Genomic DNA, 23,740 nt, shown 5'->3' with positions numbered 1-23,740 from the left:
CCTAGTGGTTAGAGTGTAGAGGCGGCAGGGTAGCCTAGTGGTTAGAGTGTAGAGGCGGCAGGGTAGCCTAGTGGTTAGAGTGTAGAGGCGGCAGGGTAGCCTAGTGGTTAGAGTGTAGAGGCGGCAGGGTAACCTAGTGGTTAGAGTGTAGAGGCGGCAGGGTAGCCTAGTGGTTAGAGTGTAGAGGCGGCAGGGTAGCCTAGTGGTTAGAGTGTAGAGGGTGGCAGGGTAGCCTAGTGGTTAGAGTGTAGAGGCGGCAGGGTAGCCTAGTGGTTAGAGTGTAGAGGGTGGCAGGGTAGCCTAGTGGTTAGAGTGTAGAGGGTGGCAGGGTAGCCTAGTGGTTAGAGTGTAGAGGGTGGCAGGGTAGCCTAGTGGTTAGAGTGTAGAGGGTGGCAGGGTAGCCTAGTGGTTAGAGTGTAGAGGGTGGCAGGGTAGCCTAGTGGTTAGAGTGTAGAGGGTGGCAGGGTAGCCTAGTGGTTAGAGTGTAGAGGGTGGCAGGGTAGCCTAGTGGTTAGAGTGTAGAGGCGGCAGGGTAGCCTAGTGGTTAGAGTGTAGAGGCGGCAGGGTAGCCTAGTGGTTAGAGTGTAGAGGGTGGCAGGGTAGCCTAGTGGTTAGAGTGTAGAGGCGGCAGGGTAGCCTAGTGGTTAGAGCGTTGGACTAGTAACTGGAAGGTTGCAAGTTCAAACCCCCGAGCTGACAAGGTACAAATCTGTCGTTCTGCCCCTGAATAGGCCACTGTTTCTGTTAACTGTTAACCCACTGTTTCTAGGCCGTCATTGAAAATAAGAATTTATTCTTAACTGACTTGCCTGGTTAAATAAAGGTAAAATAAAAAATAAATAACCAGGCTATAAACACATATATATATACTACGGCTTTGTGTTATTGTCTCTACTAAGCGTCTTCAATGACTCTCTCTCTGGATAGTACCAGATTATGCTATATAAAAGCCCTTTATGCTGCTTTGTAATGTTCAACATGCAGGAGATATAAAGGACTAGAACAAAATCTGTTGTCTAGGAACAAGACCCTGAGCTGTTATCTATTGCACCAGCAATAATAAATGTTGACACATTTAACATTTGCTTAGATGCAAGTGCCCGAACAATTACGAAAAGTAAGCATTATTAATTTAATCATTAATCTGTTACAAATTACAGTTGGCTTCACAGAATCTATCATGATTGGGCTTTAGTATCTTAGCAGCGACAAGCCTAATGAAATGAGTCTCCTTCAGTGATCTGTTCTGGTAATCGAGAAGGACAGATCTTACAACTTACACAGTGTTGTTTGACGTTGGTATAGATTCATTATTTGTAATTACCATCAGCCAGAATGCTGACAACAACTTAATACATTGATTCTGCTGGCTACACTGCAGACTCTTCGATTCACAGACATGTACAGTGTGAGTTCAAAATGGAACCCTATTCCCTATTATAGTGCACTACTTTCAACCAGAGCCCTATTCCCTATATAGTGCACTACTTTCAACCAGAGCCCTATTCCCTATATAGTGCACTACTTTCCACCAGAGCCCTATTCCCTATATAGTGCACTACTTTCAACCAGAGCCCTATTCCCTATATAGTGCACTACTTTCAACCAGAGCCCTATTCCCTATATCATGCACTACTTTCCACCAGAGCCCTATTCCCTATATAGTGCACTACTTTCAACCAGAGCCCTATTCCCTATATAGTGCACTACTTTCAACCAGAGCCCTATTCCCTATATAGTGCACTACTTTCAACCAGAGCCCTATTCCCTATATAGTGCACTACTTTCAACCAGAGCCCTATTCCCTATATAGTGCACTACTTTCAACCAGAGCCCTATTCCCTATATAGTGCACTACTTTCAACCAGAGCCCTATTCCCTATATAGTGCACTACTTTCAACCAGAGCCCTATTCCCTATATCATGCACTACTTTCCACCAGAGCCCTATTCCCTATATAGTGCACTACTTTCAACCAGAGCCCTATTCCCTATATAGTGCACTACTTTCAACCAGAGCCCTATTCCCTATATAGTGCACTACTTTCAACCAGAGCCCTATTCCCTATATAGTGCACTACTTTCAACCAGAGCCCTATTCCCTATATCATGCACTACTTTCCACCAGAGCCCTATTCCCTATATAGTGCACTACTTTCAACCAGAGCCCTATTCCCTATATAGTGCACTACTTTCAACCAGAGCCCTATTCCCTATATCATGCACTACTTTCCACCAGAGCCCTATTCCCTATATAGTGCACTACTTTCAACCAGAGCCCTATTCCCTATATAGTGCACTACTTTCAACCAGAGCTCTATTCCCTATATAGTGCACTACTTTCAACCAGAGCCCTATTCCCTATATAGTGCACTACTTTTTAACCAAAACCCTGTGGGCCCTGGTCAAAAGCAGTGTACGATATAGTGAATTGGATGCCATTTCAGACACACCCCACATTCATTCTACAAGAAGACAAACCTGAGGTAAGAAACCTGTCTACACAAGAAGAAAGTTTTTTTTAAATGTGCCTGAGATGCTTTGGTTGAGTTTGTTTAGTTGAAACAGATATTCTAGCATCAATTAAAAGGGCACTAATCTGAAATGTTTTTTAAATTTTTTAAAGAAGGCTAATTCTGACAAAAGCCTACTGAAATCTAACATGAGGACTTTAACTTAACAACAGGGCCTTGGTCAAAGAAAGCAGGTCAAGGTTTAGGACACAGTATGATTGACTCTATATAGAGGAAAAATTACACTTCCTCTCACAAAGGAACAGGATTTCACAAAACATAGAACATCCATCCAGCGGAAACTAGCGGGAAAAAAACCCTTATCAAAATAACAAGCTGTTGATTCAGAAACCAGATGACAGTTGTACAGGAAGCTCTGTGACTCTCCGTCCGTGTACCAAATGGTACCCTATTCCCTATATGGTGCACTTGGCTCTGGTCAAAATGTAGTGCACCATATAGCACATAAGGTGCAATTTGGACCATTTCTTCCATGTTCCTTATTGGAGGGATTGAACAGGAAGTGGTCGTGCATAGATGAAACTCACTGTCCTAGACAGGGCTCTATTTAAACAGCCCAGTAGATAGAACAACAATCTCCATTAGTTGTTGACTCCGTCAGCCGGAGACAGCAGACGACATTATCTAGTAAATAAATACTGGATCTTCTCGATCCCGTTGAAAATGTTTGAAAGAAATATTTACAGCTCTATTTTGGAATACCCCAACCTGCCTGTCAAAACATCAGCCGACATGTCTCAACGTTATTAGCCACAAATTAGCTAACCTTGATCCAAGAAAGGACAACACAAATGTATTTCAATCAAATCCTAGAGTTTAAAAGGATATTTGTACTTTAGCTAAGCATTCAATGGCCATCCAACCCTAACAATGTGATGTAAACATAATGCAACCTCCAAAACCTCCAGGAATACATGCAAACAGCCCAAAAAAAACATATTTGAATGTAATTTCTTTTGGCATTTAGGCTGTGTAAATCTGGTTAGATTCCTACCATAGTGTAGTTGTGGGCCACGTTGAGCAGATCCATGCATCCCTGGGCGTCAGCGAAGGAGCGTATCCCCAGGCAGTTAGATGGGTGGAGTTGTTTCATGAGGAAGTTACAGCAGACCTCAATGACTTGTGAGAGCTGCAGAAGGCAGGCTGCAGTCAATAGACTCTCTATGGTCTCCTCCTTCAATTCAAGGACACCTGCAACATTAACAAGATATGTTGTCACAGAGAACAATGGAAGTAGAGCTTCATATGAGCTCCCAAAACTTTACCAGGCCTGGGGCACAGGGGAATACAATTACTAAAAACATCACCAGGCCTGGGGCACAGGGGAGAAAATTATTAAAAACATCACCAGGCCTGGGGCACATGGGAATACACGTCAACCATTTTGAAAAGAAGGTCGACGACATCCGATCCTCGTTTGCTAAGTCAAACGACACCGCTGGTTCTGCTCACACTGCCCTACCCTGTGCTCTGACCTCTTTCTCCCCTCTCTCTCCAGATGAAATCTCGCGTCTTGTGACGGCCGGCCGCCCTACAACCTGCCCGCTTGACCCTATCCCCTCCTCTCTTCTCCAGACCATTTCCGGAGACCTCCTCCCTTACCTCACCTCGCTCATCAACTCATCCCTGACCGCTGGCTACGTCCCTTCCGTCTTCAAGAGAGCGAGAGTTGCACCCCTTCTGAAAAAACCTACACTCGATCCCTCCGATGTCAACAACTACAGACCAGTATCCCTTCTTTCTTTTCTCTCCAAAACTCTTGAACGTGCCGTCCTTGGCCAGCTCTCCCGCTATCTCTCTCAGAATGACCTTCTTGATCCAAATCAGTCAGGTTTCAAGACTAGTCATTCAACTGAGACTGCTCTTCTCTGTATCACGGAGGCGCTCCGCACTGCTAAAGCTAACTCTCTCTCCTCTGCTCTCATCCTTCTAGACCTATCGGCTGCCTTCGATACTGTGAACCATCAGATCCTCCTCTCCACCCTCTCCGAGTTGGGCATCTCCGGCGCGGCCCACGCTTGGATTGCGTCCTACCTGACAGGTCGCTCCTACCAGGTGGCGTGGCGAGAATCCGTCTCCACACCACGTGCTCTCACCACTGGTGTCCCCCAGGGCTCTGTTCTAGGCCCTCTCCTATTCTCGCTATACACCAAGTCACTTGGCTCTGTCATAACCTCACATGGTCTCTCCTATCATTGCTATGCAGACGACACACAATTAATCTTCTCCTTTCCCCCTTCTGATGACCAGGTGGCGAATCGCATCTCTGCATGTCTGGCAGACATATCCGTGTGGATGACGGATCACCACCTCAAGCTGAACCTCGGCAAGACGGAGCTGCTCTTCCTCCCGGGGAAGGACTGCCCGTTCCATGATCTCGCCATCACGGTTGACAACTCCATTGTGTCCTCCTCCCAGAGCGCTAAGAACCTTGGCGTGATCCTGGACAACACCCTGTCGTTCTCAACTAACATCAAGGCGGTGGCCCGTTCCTGTAGGTTCATGCTCTACAACATCCGAGTACGACCCTGCCTCACACAGGAAGCGGCGCAGGTCCTAATCCAGGCACTTGTCATCTCCCGTCTGGATTACTGCAACTCGCTGTTGGCTGGGCTCCCTGCCTGTGCCATTAAACCCCTACAACTCATCCAGAACGCCGCAGCCCGTCTGGTGTTCAACCTTCCCAAGTTCTCTCACGTCACCCCGCTCCTCCGCTCCCTCCACTGGCTTCCAGTTGAAGCTCGCATCCGCTACAAGACCATGGTGCTTGCCTACGGAGCTGTGAGGGGAACGGCACCTCAGTACCTCCAGGCTCTGATCAGGCCCTACACCCAAACAAGGGCACTGCGTTCATCCACCTCTGGCCTGCTCGCCTCCCTACCACTGAGGAAGTACAGTTCCCGCTCAGCCCAGTCAAAACTGTTCGCTGCTCTGGCCCCCCAATGGTGGAACAAACTCCCTCACGACGCCAGGACAGCGGAGTCAATCACCACCTTCCGGAGACACCTGAAACCCCACCTCTTTAAGGAATACCTAGGATAGGATAAAGTAATCCCTCTCACCCCCCCCCCTGAAAAGATTTAGATGCACTACTGTTCCACTGGAGGTCATAAGGTGAATGCACCAATTTGTAAGTCGCTCTGGATAAGAGCGTCTGCTAAATGACTTAAATGTAAATGTAAATGTAATACAATTACTAAAAACATCACCAGGCCTGGGGCACAGGGGAATACAATTACCAAAAACATCACCAGGCCTGGGGCACATGGGAATACATTTACTAAAAACATCACCAGGCCTGGGGCACATGGGAATACAATTACTAAAAACATCACCAGGCCTGGGGCACAGGGGATAAAATAACTAAAAACATCACCAGGCCTGGGGCACAGGGGAGAAAATTACTAAAAACTTCACCAGGCCTGGGGCACAGGGGATAAAATGACTAAAAACATCACCAGGCCTGGGGCACAGAGGAGAAAATTACTAAAAACATCACCAGGCCTGGGGCACAGGGGATAAAATTACTAAAAACATCACCAGGCCTGGGGCACAGGGGAAAAAATAACTAAAAACATCACCAGGCCTGGGGCACAGGGGAGAAAATAACTAAAAACATCACCAGGCCTGGGGCACAGGGGAGAAAATTACTAAAAACATCACCAGGCCTGGGGCACAGGGGATAAAATAACTAAAAACATCACCAGGCCTGGGGCACAGGGGAGAAAATTACTAAAAACTTCACCAGGCCTGGGGCACAGGGGATAAAATGACTAAAAACATCACCAGGCCTGGGGCACAGGGGAGAAAATAACTAAAAACATCACCAGGCCTGGGGCACAGGGGAGAAAATTACTAAAAACATCACCAGGCCTGGGGCACAGGGGATAAAATAACTAAAAACATCACCAGGCCTGGGGCACAGGGGAGAAAATAGCAGATTGACAGATGTGACAGATTTGATGCTGCCCTTTAAACACCAGCCGGCTCCATGGGTATTACTGAGTGGATACGTTTAAATGGCACCATTTTCCTCATTTAGAGTGTTGTTTTGACCAAGCCCTTTGGTCCGTGGTCCAAAGTAGTGCACTTCATAGGAAATAGGGGGCACCATTTTCCTCATTTAGATTGTTGTTTTGACCAAGCCCTTTGGTCCGTGGTCCAAAGTAGTGCACTTCATAGGAAATAGGGGGCACCATTTTCCTCATTTAGAGTGCTGTTTTGCCCTTTGTCCGTGGTCCCAAAGTAGTGCACTTTAGGGGCACCATTTTCCTCATTTAGATTGTTGTTTTGACCAAGCCCTTTGGTCCGTGGTCCAAAGTAGTGCACTTCATAGGAAATAGGTGGCACCATTTTCCTCATTTAGATTGTTGTTTTGGCAGCCCTTTGGTCCGTTCCAAAGTAGTCACTTTTAGGGGGCACCATTTTCCTCATTTAGATTGTTGTTTTGACCAAGCCCTTTGGTCCGTGGTCCAAAGTAGTGCACTTCATAGGAAATAGGGGGCACCATTTTCCTCATTTAGAGTGTTGTTTTGACCAAGCCCTTTGGTCCGTGGTCCAAAGTAGTGCACTTCATATGAAATAGGGGGCACCATTTTCCTCATTTAGATTGTTGTTTTGACCAAGCCCTTTGGTCCGTGGTCCAAAGTAGTGCACTTCATAGGAAATAGGGGGCACCATTTTCCTCATTTAGATTGTTGTTTTGACCAAGCCCTTTGGTCCGTGGTCCAAAGTAGTGCACTTCATAGGAAATAGGTGGCACCATTTTCCTCATTTAGATTGTTGTTTTGACCAAGCCCTTTGGTCCGTGGTCCAAAGTAGTGCACTTCATAGGAAATAGGGGGCACCATTTTCCTCATTTAGATTGTTGTTTTGACCAAGCCCTTTGGTCCGTGGTCCAAAGTAGTGCACTTCATAGGAAATAGGGGGCACCATTTTCCTCATTTAGAGTGTTGTTTTGACCAAGCCCTTTGGTCCGTGGTCCAAAGTAGTGCACTTCATATGAAATAGGGGGCACCATTTTCCTCATTTAGATTGTTGTTTTGACCAAGCCCTTTGGTCCGTGGTCCAAAGTAGTGCACTTCATAGGAAATAGGGGGCACCATTTTCCTCATTTAGAGTGTTGTTTTGACCAAGCCCTTTGGTCCGTTGTCCAAAGTAGTGCACTTCATAGGAAATAGGGGGCACCATTTTCCTCATTTAGAGTGTTGTTTTGACCAAGCCCTTTGGTCCGTGGTCCAAAGTAGTGCACTTCATAGAAAATAGGGGGCACCATTTTCCTCATTTAGAGCGTTGTTTTGACCAAGCACTTTGGGTCGTGGTCCAAAGTAGTGCACTTCATAGGAAATAGGGTGTCATTTGAGATACATAAATGAGTGTTGCGGAGTACTCACCAGTGTAGGCAAAGTGGACCAGAGATCTCAAGGCTTCTGGATCCACCCCCTCCATCTTGATCTCCTCCTGTTTGGCCTCTCTCACGTCGCTGGTGAACATGGCAGCAAAGTAGTCAGATACTGCACTGAGGACCAGTCTGTATGGGACAATAACAACAAGGTAGTAGTCAGATACTGCACTAAGGACCAGTCTGTATGGGACAATAACAACAAGGTAGTGGTCAGAGACTGCACTAAGGACCAGTCTGTATGGGACAATAACAACAAGGTAGTGGTCAGAGACTGCACTAAGGACCAGTCTGTATGGGACAACATCAACAAGGTAGTAGTCAGATACTGCACTGAGGACCAGTCTGTATGGGACAATAACAACAAGGTAGTGGTCAGATACTGCACTGAGGACCAACCTGTATGGGACAATAACAACAAGGTAGTGGTCAGATACTGCACTGAGGACCAGTCTGTATGGGACAACATCAACAAGGTAGTGGTCAGAGACTGCACTGAGAACCAGTCTGTATGAGACAATAACAACAAGGTAGTGGTCAGATACTGCACTGAGGACCAGTCTGTATGGGACAACATCAACAAGGTAGTGGTCAGATACTGCACTGAGGACCAGTCTGCACACAGCAACAACCAGCAAAGTAATCAGAGGGCCCGTCACAAATGGCGTTCTATTCCATATTTAGTGCACTACTCTCTGGTCAAAAGTAGTGCACTACAGTATATAAGTGTAGAGTTAATAGGGTGCCATTTGGGACACACGGTCAGTGCAATGAGGATCAGTCTGCACACACAACGTAACCAACAGCCTTGTACTGATGTCTTCATATGCATTGATTATCTGTTACATGATGACATGCTGGGGGAGCTGTGAGGGAGTTGAGAGGGAGCTGTGAGGGAGCTGAGGGGAGCTGTGAGGGAGCTGAGGGGGAGGTGTGAGTGAGTTGTGGGGAGCTGAGAGGGAGCTGAGGGGGAGGTGTGAGTGAGCTGAGGGGAGCTGTGAGGGAGCTGAGGGGGAGCTGAGAGGGAGCTGAGAGGGAGCTGAGAGGGAACTGAGGGGGAGGTGTGAGTGAGCTGAGAGGAGCTGAGAGGGAGCCGAGGGGGAGGTGTGAGGGAGCTGAGAGGGAGCTGAGAGGGAGGTGTGAGGGAGTTGAGAGGGAGCTGAGGGGGAGCTGAGGGGGAGCTGAGAGGGAGCTGAGGGGGAGCTGTGGGGGAGCTGAGAGGGAGCTGAGGGGGAGGTGTGGGGGAGCTGAGAGGGAGCTGAGGGGCAGGTGTGGGGAGCTGAGAGGGAGCTGAGAGGGAGCTGAGGGGAGGTGTGAGTGAGCTGAGAGGGAGCTGAGGGGGAGGTGTGGGGGAGCTGAGAGGGAGCTGAGAGGGAGCTGAGAGGGAGCTGAGGGGAGGTGTGAGTGAGCTGAGAGGGAGGTGTGAGTGAGCTGAGAGGGAGCTGAGGGGGAGGTGTGAGTGAGCTGAGAGGGAGCTGTGGGAGAGCTGAGAGGGAGCTGAGGGGGAGGTGAGAGGGAGCTGAGGGGGAGGTGTGAGGGAGCTGAGAGGGAACTGAGGGGAGGTGTGAGTGAGCTGAGAGGGAGCTGTGGGAGAGCTGAGAGGGAGCTGAGGGGGAGGTGAGAGGGAGCTGAGGGGAAGCTGTGGGGGAGCTGTGGGGAGCTGAGAGGGAGCTGAGGGGAGGTGTGGGGAGCTGAGGGGGAGGTGTGAGGGAGCTGAGAGGGAGCTGAGGGGGAGGTGTGAGTGAGCTGAGAGGGAACTGAGGGGGAGGTGTGAGTGAGCTGAGAGGGAGCTGTGGGAGAGCTGAGAGGGAGCTGAGGGGGAGGTGTGAGGGAGCTGAGAGGGAGCTGAGGGGGAGGTGTGAGTGAGCTGAGAGGGAGCTGTGGGAGAGCTGAGAGGGAGCTGAGGGGGAGGTGTGAGGGAGCCTGGTTGGCTGGGTGTTTCAGTGATGTTGGGACACACCTCGGTGATTTACAGGTAGATTGACTGACTGGCTGGCTGGCTGGGTGTTTCAGTGATGACAGACAGACAGACAGACAGACAGTATACCAGGTGGTATATCAGACAGACATTAATCCAGGTGGTATATCAGACAGACAGTATACAAGGTGGTATATCAGACAGACATTATACCTGTTGGTATATCAGACAGACAGTATACCAGGTGGTATATCAGACAGACATTATACCAGGTGGTATGTCAGACAGACATTATACCAGGTGGTATATCAGACAGACATTATACCAGGTGGTATATCAGACAGACATTATACCAGGTGGTATATCAGGCAGACATTAATCCAGGTGGTATATCAGACAGACAGTATACCAGGTGGTATATCAGACAGACAGTATACCAGGTGGTATATCAGACAGACAGTATTCCAGGTGGTATGTCATACAGACAGTATACCAGGTGGTATGTCAGACAGACAGTATACCAGGTGGTATGTCAGACAGACAGTATACCAGGTGGTATATCCGACAGACAGTATACCAGGTGGTATATCAGACAGACAGTATTCCAGGTGGTATATCAGACAGACAGTATTCCAGGTGGTATGTCAGACAGACAGTATACCAGGTGGTATGTCAGACAGACAGTATACCAGGTGGTATGTCAGACAGACAGTATACCATGCGGTATATCAGACAGACCGTTTACCAGCTTGAGCAATTATGGTGCCATGTTTTCACATATAGCCCTGAATCCAACTTTGATGTACAAGTAGAATGGTTGGATGGCTGGCTGGGTGTTTCAGTGATGTTGGGACACACCTCAGTGATTTATAGGTAGATTGACTGACTGGCTGGCTGGCTGGGTGTTTCAGTGATGTTGGGACACACCTCAGTGATTTACAGGTAGATTGACTGACTGACTGGCTGGCTGGCTGGGTGTTTCAGTGATGTTGGGACACACCTCAGTGATTTACAGGTAGATTGACTGACTGGCTGGCTGGCTGGCTGGCTGGCTGGGTGTTTCAGTGATGTTGGGACACACCTCAGTGATTTACAGGTAGACTGACTGACTGGCTGGCTGGCTGGCTGGCTGGGTGTTTCAGTGATGTTGGGACACACCTCAGTGATTTACAGGTAGATTGACTGATTAACTGGCTGGCTGGGTGTTTCAGTGATGTTGGGACACACCTCAGTGATTTACAGGTAGATTGACTGACTGGCTGGTTGGCTGGGTGTTTCAGTGATGTTGGGACACACCTCGGTGATTTACAGGTAGATTGACTGACTGGCTGGCTGGCTGGGTGTTTCAGTGATGTTGGGACACACCTCAGTGATTTACAGGTAGATTGACTGACTGGCTGGCTGGCTGGGTGTTTCAGTGATGTTGGGACACACCTCAGTGATTTACAGGTAGATTGACTGACTGACTGGCTGGCTGGCTGGGTGTTTCAGTGATGTTGGGACACACCTCAGTGATTTACAGGTAGATTGACTGACTGGCTGGCTGGCTGGCTGGGTGTTTCTGTGATGTTGGGACACACCTCAGTGATTTACAGGTAGACTGACTGACTGGCTGGCTGGCTGGCTGGGTGTTTCAGTGATGTTGGGACACACCTCAGTGATTTACAGGTAGATTGACTGATTAACTGGCTGGCTGGGTGTTTCAGTGATGTTGGGACACACCTCAGTGATTTACAGGTAGATTGACTGACTGGCTGGTTGGCTGGGTGTTTCAGTGATGTTGGGACACACCTCGGTGATTTACAGGTAGATTGACTGACTGGCTGGCTGGCTGGGTGTTTCAGTGATGTTGGGACACACCTCAGTGATTTACAGGTAGATTGACTGACTGGCTGGCTGGCTGGGTGTTTCAGTGATGTAGGGACACACCTCAGTGATTTACAGGTAGATTGACTGACTGGCTGGTTGGCTGGGTGTTTCAGTGATGTTGGGACACACCTCAGTGATTTACAGGTAGATTGACTGACTGGCTGGCTGGCTGGGTGTTTCAGTGATGTTGGGACACACCTCAATGATTTACAGGTAGATTGACTGACTGACTGGCTGGCTGGCTGGGTGTTTCAGTGATGTTGGGACACACCTCAGTGATTTACAGGTAGATTGACTGACTGACTGGCTGGCTGGCTGGGTGTTTCAGTGATGTTGGGACACACCTCAGTGATTTACAGGTAGATTGACTGACTAACTGGCTGGCTGGCTGGGTGTTTCAGTGATGTTGGGACACACCTCAGTGATTTACAGGTAGATTGACTGACTGGCTGGCTGGCTGGGTGTTTCAGTGATGTTGGGACACACCTCAGTGATTTACAGGTAGATTGACTGACTGGCTGGCTGGCTGGGTGTTTCAGTGATGTTGGGACACACCTCAGTGATTTACAGGTAGATTGACTGACTGGCTGGCTGGCTGGGTGTTTCAGTGATGTTGGGACACACCTCAGTGATTTACAGGTAGATTGACTGACTGACTGGCTGGCTGGCTGGGTGTTTCAGTGATGTTGGGACACACCTCAGTGATTTACAGGTAGATTGACTGACTGGCTGGCTGGCTGGGTGTTTCAGTGATGTTGGGACACACCTCAGTGATTTACAGGTAGATTGACTGACTGACTGGCTGGCTGGCTGGGTGTTTCAGTGATGTTGGGACACACCTCAGTGATTTACAGGTAGATTGACTGACTGGCTGGCTGGCTGGCTGGGTGTTTCTGTGATGTTGGGACACACCTCAGCGATTTACAGGTAGACTGACTGACTGGCTGGCTGGCTGGCTGGGTGTTTCAGTGATGTTGGGACACACCTCAGTGATTTACAGGTAGATTGACTGATTAACTGGCTGGCTGGGTGTTTCAGTGATGTTGGGACACACCTCAGTGATTTACAGGTAGATTGACTGACTGGCTGGTTGGCTGGGTGTTTCAGTGATGTTGGGACACACCTCGGTGATTTACAGGTAGATTGACTGACTGGCTGGCTGGCTGGGTGTTTCAGTGATGTTGGGACACACCTCAGTGATTTACAGGTAGATTGACTGACTGGCTGGCTGGCTGGGTGTTTCAGTGATGTAGGGACACACCTCAGTGATTTACAGGTAGATTGACTGACTGGCTGGTTGGCTGGGTGTTTCAGTGATGTTGGGACACACCTCAGTGATTTACAGGTAGATTGACTGACTGGCTGGCTGGCTGGGTGTTTCAGTGATGTTGGGACACACCTCAATGATTTACAGGTAGATTGACTGACTGACTGGCTGGCTGGCTGGGTGTTTCAGTGATGTTGGGACACACCTCAGTGATTTACAGGTAGATTGACTGACTGACTGGCTGGCTGGCTGGGTGTTTCAGTGATGTTGGGACACACCTCAGTGATTTACAGGTAGATTGACTGACTAACTGGCTGGCTGGCTGGGTGTTTCAGTGATGTTGGGACACACCTCAGTGATTTACAGGTAGATTGACTGACTGGCTGGCTGGCTGGGTGTTTCAGTGATGTTGGGACACACCTCAGTGATTTACAGGTAGATTGACTGACTGGCTGGCTGGCTGGGTGTTTCAGTGATGTTGGGACACACCTCAGTGATTTACAGGTAGATTGACTGACTGGCTGGCTGGCTGGGTGTTTCAGTGATGTTGGGACACACCTCAGTGATTTACAGGTAGATTGACTGACTGACTGGCTGGCTGGCTGGGTGTTTCAGTGATGTTGGGACACACCTCAGTGATTTACAGGTAGATTGACTGACTAACTGGCTGGCTGGCTGGGTGTTTCAGTGATGTTGGGACACACCTCAGTGATTTACAGGTAGATTGACTGACTGGCTGGTTGGGTGGGTGTTTCAGTGATGTTGGGACACACCTCAGTGATTTACAGGTAGATTGACTGACTGGCTGGCTGGCTGGGTGTTTCAGTGATGTTGGGACACACCTCAGTTATTTACAGGTAGATTGACTGACTGGCTGTCTGGCTGGGTGTTTCAGTGATGTTGGGACACACCTCAGTGATTTACAGGTAGATTGACTGACTGGCTGGTTGGCTGGGTGTTTCAGTGATGTTGGGACACACCTCAGTGATTTACAGGTAGATTGACTGACTGGCTGGCTGGCTGGGTGTTTCAGTGATGTTTGGACACACCTCAGTGATTTACAGGTATATTGACTGACTGGCTGGCTGGCTGGCTGGGTGTTTCAGTGATGTTGGGACACACCTCAGTGATTTACAGGTAAATTGACTGACTAACTGGCTGGCTGGCTGGGTGTTTCAGTGATGTTGGGACACACCTCAGTGATTTACAGGTAGATTGACTGACTGGCTGTCTGGCTGGGTGTTTCAGTGATGTTGGGACACACCTCAGTGATTTACAGGTAGATTGACTGACTGGCTGGCTGGCTGGGTGTTTCAGTGATGTTGGGACACACCTCAATGATTTACAGGTAGATTGACTGACTGACTGGCTGGCTGGCTGGGTGTTTCAGTGATGTTGGGACACACCTCAGTGATTTACAGGTAGATTGACTGACTGACTGGCTGGCTGGCTGGGTGTTTCAGTGATGTTGGGACACACCTCAGTGATTTACAGGTAGATTGACTGACTAACTGGCTGGCTGGCTGGGTGTTTCAGTGATGTTGGGACACACCTCAGTGATTTACAGGTAGATTGACTGACTGGCTGGCTGGCTGGGTGTTTCAGTGATGTTGGGACACACCTCAGTGATTTACAGGTAGATTGACTGACTGGCTGGCTGGCTGGGTGTTTCAGTGATGTTGGGACACACCTCAGTGATTTACAGGTAGATTGACTGACTGGCTGGCTGGCTGGGTGTTTCAGTGATGTTGGGACACACCTCAGTGATTTACAGGTAGATTGACTGACTGACTGGCTGGCTGGCTGGGTGTTTCAGTGATGTTGGGACACACCTCAGTGATTTACAGGTAGATTGACTGACTGGCTGGCTGGCTGGGTGTTTCAGTGATGTTGGGACACACCTCAGTGATTTACAGGTAGATTGACTGACTGACTGGCTGGCTGGCTGGGTGTTTCAGTGATGTTGGGACACACCTCAGTGATTTACAGGTAGATTGACTGACTGGCTGGCTGGCTGGCTGGGTGTTTCTGTGATGTTGGGACACACCTCAGCGATTTACAGGTAGACTGACTGACTGGCTGGCTGGCTGGCTGGGTGTTTCAGTGATGTTGGGACACACCTCAGTGATTTACAGGTAGATTGACTGATTAACTGGCTGGCTGGGTGTTTCAGTGATGTTGGGACACACCTCAGTGATTTACAGGTAGATTGACTGACTGGCTGGTTGGCTGGGTGTTTCAGTGATGTTGGGACACACCTCGGTGATTTACAGGTAGATTGACTGACTGGCTGGCTGGCTGGGTGTTTCAGTGATGTTGGGACACACCTCAGTGATTTACAGGTAGATTGACTGACTGGCTGGCTGGCTGGGTGTTTCAGTGATGTAGGGACACACCTCAGTGATTTACAGGTAGATTGACTGACTGGCTGGTTGGCTGGGTGTTTCAGTGATGTTGGGACACACCTCAGTGATTTACAGGTAGATTGACTGACTGGCTGGCTGGCTGGGTGTTTCAGTGATGTTGGGACACACCTCAATGATTTACAGGTAGATTGACTGACTGACTGGCTGGCTGGCTGGGTGTTTCAGTGATGTTGGGACACACCTCAGTGATTTACAGGTAGATTGACTGACTGACTGGCTGGCTGGCTGGGTGTTTCAGTGATGTTGGGACACACCTCAGTGATTTACAGGTAGATTGACTGACTAACTGGCTGGCTGGCTGGGTGTTTCAGTGATGTTGGGACACACCTCAGTGATTTACAGGTAGATTGACTGACTGGCTGGCTGGCTGGGTGTTTCAGTGATGTTGGGACACACCTCAGTGATTTACAGGTAGATTGACTGACTGGCTGGCTGGCTGGGTGTTTCAGTGATGTTGGGACACACCTCAGTGATTTACAGGTAGATTGACTGACTGGCTGGCTGGCTGGGTGTTTCAGTGATGTTGGGACACACCTCAGTGATTTACAGGTAGATTGACTGACTGACTGGCTGGCTGGCTGGGTGTTTCAGTGATGTTGGGACACACCTCAGTGATTTACAGGTAGATTGACTGACTAACTGGCTGGCTGGCTGGGTGTTTCAGTGATGTTGGGACACACCTCAGTGATTTACAGGTAGATTGACTGACTGGCTGGTTGGGTGGGTGTTTCAGTGATGTTGGGACACACCTCAGTGATTTACAGGTAGATTGACTGACTGGCTGGCTGGCTGGGTGTTTCAGTGATGTTGGGACACACCTCAGTTATTTACAGGTAGATTGACTGACTGGCTGTCTGGCTGGGTGTTTCAGTGATGTTGGGACACACCTCAGTGATTTACAGGTAGATTGACTGACTGGCTGGTTGGCTGGGTGTTTCAGTGATGTTGGGACACACCTCAGTGATTTACAGGTAGATTGACTGACTGGCTGGCTGGCTGGGTGTTTCAGTGATGTTTGGACACACCTCAGTGATTTACAGGTATATTGACTGACTGGCTGGCTGGCTGGCTGGGTGTTTCAGTGATGTTGGGACACACCTCAGTGATTTACAGGTAAATTGACTGACTAACTGGCTGGCTGGCTGGGTGTTTCAGTGATGTTGGGACACACCTCAGTGATTTACAGGTAGATTGACTGACTGGCTGTCTGGCTGGGTGTTTCAGTGATGTTGGGACACACCTCAGTGATTTACAGGTAGATTGACTGACTGGCTGGCTGGCTGGGTGTTTCAGTGATGTTGGGACACACCTCAGTGATTTACAAGTAGATTGACTGACTGGCTGGCTGGGTGTTTCAGTGATGTTGGGACACACCTCAGTGATTTACAGGTAGATTGACTGACTGGCTGGCTGGCTGGCTGGGTGTTTCAGTGATGTTGGGACACACCTCAGTGATTTACAAGTAGATTGACTGACTGGCTGGCTGGGTGTTTCAGTGATGTTGGGACACACCTCAGTGATTTACAGGTAAATTGACTGACTAACTGGCTGGCTGGCTGGGTGTTTCAGTGATGTTGGGACACACCTCAGTGATTTACAGGTAGATTGACTGACTGGCTGTCTGGCTGGGTGTTTCAGTGATGTTGGGACACACCTCAGTGATTTACAGGTAGATTGACTGACTGGCTGGCTGGCTGGGTGTTTCAGTGATGTTGGGACACACCTCAGTGATTTACAAGTAGATTGACTGACTGGCTGGTTGGGTGTTTCAGTGATGTTGGGACACACCTCAGTGATTTACAGGTAGATTGACTGACTGGCTGGCTGGCTGGCTGGGTGTTTCAGTGATGTTGGGACACACCTCAGTGATTTACATGTAGATTGACTGACTGGCTGTCTGGCTGGGTGTTTCAGTGATGTTGGGACACACCTCAGTGATTTACATGTAGATTGACTGACTGGCTGTCTGGCTGGGTGTTTCAGTGATGTTGGGACACACCTCAGTGATTTACAGGTAGATTGACTGACTGGCTGGCTGGCTGGGTGTTTCAGTGATGTTGGGACACACCTCAGTGATTTACAGGTAGATTGACTGACTGACTGGCTGGCTGGCTGGGTGTTTCAGTGATGTTGGGACACACCTCAGTGATTTACAGGTAGATTGACTGACTGGCTGGCTGGCTGGGTGTTTCAGTGATGTTGGGACACACCTCAGTGATTTACAGGTAGATTGACTGACTGACTGGCTGGCTGGGTGTTTCAGTGATGTTGGGACACACCTCAGTGATTTACAGGTAGATTGACTGACTAACTGGCTGGCTGGCTGGGTGTTTCAGTGATGTTGGGACACACCTCAGTGATTTACAGGTAGATTGACTGACTGGCTGGCTGGCTGGGTGTTTCAGTGATGTTGGGACACACCTCAGTTATTTACAGGTAGATTGACTGACTGGCTGTCTGGCTGGGTGTTTCAGTGATGTTGGGACACACCTCAGTGATTTACAGGTAGATTGACTGACTGGCTGGTTGGCTGGGTGTTTCAGTGATGTTGGGACACACCTCAGTGATTTACAGGTAGATTGACTGACTGGCTGGCTGGCTGGGTGTTTCAGTGATGTTTGGACACACCTCAGTGATTTACAGGTATATTGACTGACTGGCTGGCTGGCTGGCTGGGTGTTTCAGTGATGTTGGGACACACCTCAGTGATTTACAGGTAAATTGACTGACTAACTGGCTGGCTGGCTGGGTGTTTCAGTGATGTTGGGACACACCTCAGTGATTTACAGGTAGATTGACTGACTGGCTGGCTGGCTGGGTGTTTCAGTGATGTTGGGACACACCTCAGTTATTTACAGGTAGATTGACTGACTGGCTGTCTGGCTGGGTGTTTCAGTGATGTTGGGACACACCTCAGTGATTTACAGGTAGATTGACTGACTGGCTGGTTGGCTGGGTGTTTCAGTGATGTTGGGACACACCTCAGTGATTTACAGGTATATTGACTGACTGGCTGGCTGGCTGGCTGGGTGTTTCAGTGATGTTGGGACACACCTCAGTGATTTACAGGTAAATTGACTGACTAACTGGCTGGCTGGCTGGGTGTTTCAGTGATGTTGGGACACACCTCAGTGATTTACAGGTAGATTGACTGACTGGCTGTCTGGCTGGGTGTTTCAGTGATGTTGGGACACACCTCAGTGATTTACAGGTAGATTGACTGACTGGCTGGCTGGCTGGGTGTTTCAGTGATGTTGGGACACACCTCAGTGATTTACAAGTAGATTGACTGACTGGCTGGCTGGGTGTTTCAGTGATGTTGGGACACACCTCAGTGATTTACAGGTAGATTGACTGACTGGCTGGCTGGCTGGCTGGGTGTTTCAGTGATGTTGGGACACACCTCAGTGATTTACAAGTAGATTGACTGACTGGCTGGCTGGGTGTTTCAGTGATGTTGGGACACACCTCAGTGATTTACATGTAGATTGACTGACTGGCTGTCTGGCTGGGTGTTTCAGTGATGTTGGGACACACCTCAGTGATTTACAGGTAGATTGACTGACTGGCTGGCTGGCTGGGTGTTTCAGTGATGTTGGGACACACCTCAGTGATTTACAGGTAGATTGACTGACTGACTGGCTGGCTGGCTGGGTGTTTCAGTGATGTTGGGACACACCTCAGTGATTTAAAGGTAGATTGACTGACTGGCTGGCTGGCTGGGTGTTTCAGTGATGTTGGGACACACCTCAGTGATTTACAGGTAGATTGACTGACTGGCTGGCTGGCTGGGTGTTTCAGTGATGTTGGGACACACCTCAGTGATTTACAGGTAGATTGACTGACTGGCTGGCTGGCTGGGTGTTTCAGTGATGTTGGGACACACCTCAGTGATTTACAGGTAGATTGACTGACTGACTGGCTGGCTGGCTGGGTGTTTCAGTGATGTTGGGACACACCTCAGTGATTTACAGGTAGATTGACTGACTAACTGGCTGGCTGGCTGGGTGTTTCAGTGATGTTGGGACACACCTCAGTGATTTACAGGTAGATTGACTGACTGGCTGGTTGGGTGGGTGTTTCAGTGATGTTGGGACACACCTCAGTGATTTACAGGTAGATTGACTGACTGGCTGGCTGGCTGGGTGTTTCAGTGATGTTGGGACACACCTCAGTTATTTACAGGTAGATTGACTGACTGGCTGTCTGGCTGGGTGTTTCAGTGATGTTGGGACACACCTCAGTGATTTACAGGTAGATTGACTGACTGGCTGGTTGGCTGGGTGTTTCAGTGATGTTGGGACACACCTCAGTGATTTACAGGTAGATTGACTGACTGGCTGGCTGGCTGGGTGTTTCAGTGATGTTTGGACACACCTCAGTGATTTACAGGTATATTGACTGACTGGCTGGCTGGCTGGCTGGGTGTTTCAGTGATGTTGGGACACACCTCAGTGATTTACAGGTAAGATTGACTGACTAACTGGCTGGCTGGCTGGGTGTTTCAGTGATGTTGGGACACACCTCAGTGATTTACAGGTAGATTGACTGACTGGCTGTCTGGCTGGGTGTTTCAGTGATGTTGGGACACACCTCAGTGATTTACAGGTAGATTGACTGACTGGCTGGCTGGCTGGGTGTTTCAGTGATGTTGGGACACACCTCAGTGATTTACATTGTGAGATTGACTGACTGGCTGGCTGGGTGTTTCAGTGATGTTGGGACACACCTCAGTGATTTACATGTAGATTGACTGACTGGCTGTCTGGCTGGGTGTTTCAGTGATGTTGGGACACACCTCAGTGATTTACAGGTAGATTGACTGACTGGCTGGCTGGCTGGGTGTTTCAGTGATGTTGGGACACACCTCAGTGATTTACAGGTAGATTGACTGACTGGCTGGCTGGCTGGCTGGGTGTTTCAGTGATGTTGGGACACACCTCAGTGATTTACAGGTAGATTGACTGACTGGCTGGCTGGCTGGGTGTTTCAGTGATGTTGGGACACACCTCAGTGATTTACAGGTATATTGACTGACTGGCTGGTTGGCTGGGTGTTTCAGTGATGTTGGGACACACCTCAGTGATTTACAGGTAGATTGACTGGCTGGCTGGGTGTTTCAGTGATGTTGGGACACACCTCAGTGATTTACAGGTAGATTAACTGACTAACTGGCTGGCTGGCTGGGTGTTTCAGTGATGTTGGGACACACCTCAGTGATTTACAGGTAGATTGACTGACTGGCTGGCTGGCTGGGTGTTTCAGTGATGTTGGGACACACCTCAGTGATTTACAGGTAGATTGACTGACTGGCTGGCTGGCTGGGTGTTTCAGTGATGTTGGGACACACCTCAGTGATTTACAGGTAGATTGGGACTGACTGGCTGGTTGGCTGGGTGTTTCAGTGATGTTGGGACACACCTCAGTGATTTACATGTAGATTGACTGACTGGCTGTCTGGCTGGGTGTTTCAGTGATGTTGGGACACACCTCAGTGATTTACAGGTAGATTGACTGACTGGCTGGCTGGCTGGGTGTTTCAGTGATGTTGGGACACACCTCAGTGATTTACAGGATTGAGATTGACTGGCTGGCTGGTTGGCTGGGTGTTTCAGTGATGTTGGGACACACCTCAGTGATTTACATGTAGATTGACTGACTGGCTGTCTGGCTGGGTGTTTCAGTGATGTTGGGACACACCTCAGTGATGTACAGGTAGATTGACTGACTGGCTGGCTGGCTGGGTGTTTCAGTGATGTTGGGACACACCTCAGTGATTTACAGGTAGATTGACTGACTGACTGGCTGGCTGGCTGGGTGTTTCAGTGATGTTGGGACACACCTCAGTGATTTACAGGTAGATTGACTGACTAACTGGCTGGCTGGCTGGGTGTTTCAGTGATGTTGGGACACACCTCAGTGATTTACAGGTAGATTGACTGACTGGCTGGCTGGGTGTTTCAGTGATGTTGGGACACACCTCAGTGATTTACAGGTAGATTGACTGACTGGCTGGCTGGCTGGGTGTTTCAGTGATGTTTGGGACACACCTCAGTGATTTACAGGTAGATTGACTGACTGGCTGGCTGGCTGGGTGTTTCAGTGATGTTGGGACACACCTCAGTGATTTACAGGTAGATTGACTGACTGGCTGGCTGGCTGGCTGGGTGTTTCAGTGATGTTGGGACACACCTCAGTGATTTACAGGTAGATTAACTGACTGGCTGGCTGGCTGGGTGTTTCAGTGATGTTGGGACACACCTCAGTGATTTACAGGTAGATTGACTGACTGGCTGGCTGGCTGGGTGTTTCAGTGATGTTGGGACACACCTCAGTGATTTACAGGTAGATTGACTGACTGGCTGGCTGGCTGGGTGTTTCAGCTGGGTACTTCAGTGATGTTGGGACACACCTCAATGATTTACAGGTAGATTAACTGACTAACTGGCTGGCTGGCTGGGTGTTTCAGTGATGTTGGGACACACCTCAGTGATTTACAGGTAGATTGACTGACTGGCTGTCTGGCTGGGTGTTTCAGTGATGTTGGGACACACCTCAGTGATTTACAGGTAGATTGACTGACTGGCTGGCTGGCTGGGTGTTTCAGTGATGTTGGGACACACCTCGGTGATTTACAGGTAGATTGACTGACTGGCTGGCTGGCTGGCTGGGTGTTTCAGTGATGTTGGGACACACCTCAGTGATTTACAGGTAGATTAACTGACTAACTGGCTGGCTGGCTGGGTGTTTCAGTGATGTTGGGACACACCTCAGTGATTTACAAGTAGATTGACTGACTGGCTGGCTGGGTGTTTCAGTGATGTTGGGACACACCTCAGTGATTTACAGGTAGATTGACTGACTGGCTGTCTGGCTGGGTGTTTCAGTGATGTTTGGACACACCTCAGTGATTTACAGGTAGATTGACTGACTGGCTGGCTGGCTGGGTGTTTCAGTGATGTTGGGACACACCTCAGTGATTTACAGGTAGATTGACTGACTGGCTGGCTGGCTGGCTGGGTGTTTCAGTGATGTTGGGACACACCTCAGTGATTTACAGGTAGATTAACTGACTGGCTGGCTGGGTGTTTCAGTGATGTTGGGACACACCTCAGTGATTTACAGGTAGATTGACTGACTGGCTGGCTGGCTGGGTGTTTCAGTGATGTTGGGACACACCTCGGTGATTTACAGGTAGATTGACTGACTGGCTGGCTGGCTGGGTGTTTCAGTGATGTTGGGACACACCTCAGTGATTTACAGGTAGATTGACTGACTGGCTGGCTGGCTGGGTGTTTCAGTGATGTTGGGACACACCTCAGTGATTTACAGGTAGATTGACTGACTGGCTGTCTGGCTGGGTGTTTCAGTGATGTTGGGACACACCTCAGTGATTTACAGGTAGATTGACTGACTGGCTGGCTGGCTGGGTGTTTCAGTGATGTTGGGACACACCTCAGTGATTTACAGGTAGATTGACTAGATTGACTGGCTGGCTGGCTGGCTGGGTGTTTCAGTGATGTTGGGACACACCTCAGTGATTTACAGGTAGATTAACTGACTGGCTGGCTGGGTGTTTCAGTGATGTTGGGACACACCTCAGTGATTTACAGGTAGATTGACTGACTGGCTGGCTGGCTGGCTGGGTGTTTCAGTGATGTTGGGACACACCTCAGTGATTTACATGTAGATTGACTGACTGGCTGTCTGGCTGGGTGTTTCAGTGATGTTGGGACACACCTCAGTGATTTACAGGTAGATTGACTGACTGGCTGGCTGGCTGGGTGTTTCAGTGATGTTGGGACACACCTCAGTGATTTACAGGTAGATTGACTGACTGGCTGGCTGGCTGGCTGGGTGTTTCAGTGATGTTGGGACACACCTCAGTGATTTACAGGTAGATTGACTGACTGGCTGGCTGGCTGGGTGTTTCAGTGATGTTGGGACACACCTCAGTGATTTACAGGTATATTGACTGACTGGCTGGTTGGCTGGGTGTTTCAGTGATGTTGGGACACACCTCAGTGATTTACAGGTAGATTGACTGGCTGGCTGGGTGTTTCAGTGATGTTGGGACACACCTCAGTGATTTACAGGTAGATTAACTGACTAACTGGCTGGCTGGCTGGGTGTTTCAGTGATGTTGGGACACACCTCAGTGATTTACAGGTAGATTGACTGACTGGCTGGCTGGCTGGGTGTTTCAGTGATGTTGGGACACACCTCAGTGATTTACAGGTAGATTGACTGACTGGCTGGCTGGCTGGGTGTTTCAGTGATGTTGGGACACACCTCAGTGATTTACAGGTAGATTGACTGACTGGCT

The 23,740-nt window shown here is 49.2% G+C and overlaps 1 protein-coding gene across 4 annotated transcripts in view; it reads right to left on the bottom strand.

Annotated features, from left to right (window-relative positions):
• The window catches only part of klhl4 (kelch-like family member 4), a 72,666-nt gene that overhangs the window by 17,357 nt on the left and 31,569 nt on the right, over nucleotides 1-23,740 (bottom strand). For all 4 annotated transcript variants that reach the window (XM_065015144.1, XM_065015141.1, XM_065015142.1 and 1 more), the window contains 2 exons: nucleotides 7,927-8,063; nucleotides 3,528-3,724 (listed from right to left, as the gene is read on the bottom strand). In XM_065015144.1, the coding sequence (XP_064871216.1) occupies nucleotides 3,528-3,724; nucleotides 7,927-8,063 (334 nt within the window). The remainder of the gene's footprint in view (nucleotides 1-3,527; nucleotides 3,725-7,926; nucleotides 8,064-23,740) is intronic.

The sequence above is a fragment of the Oncorhynchus nerka genome, unplaced genomic scaffold (genome assembly GCF_034236695.1).
Source record: "Oncorhynchus nerka isolate Pitt River unplaced genomic scaffold, Oner_Uvic_2.0 unplaced_scaffold_1659, whole genome shotgun sequence".
In the NCBI taxonomy this organism is placed as follows: domain Eukaryota; kingdom Metazoa; phylum Chordata; class Actinopteri; order Salmoniformes; family Salmonidae; genus Oncorhynchus; species Oncorhynchus nerka.
The sequence above is the reverse complement of the archived record's forward strand: the minus strand, read 5'-3'. Positions and strand labels throughout refer to the sequence as shown.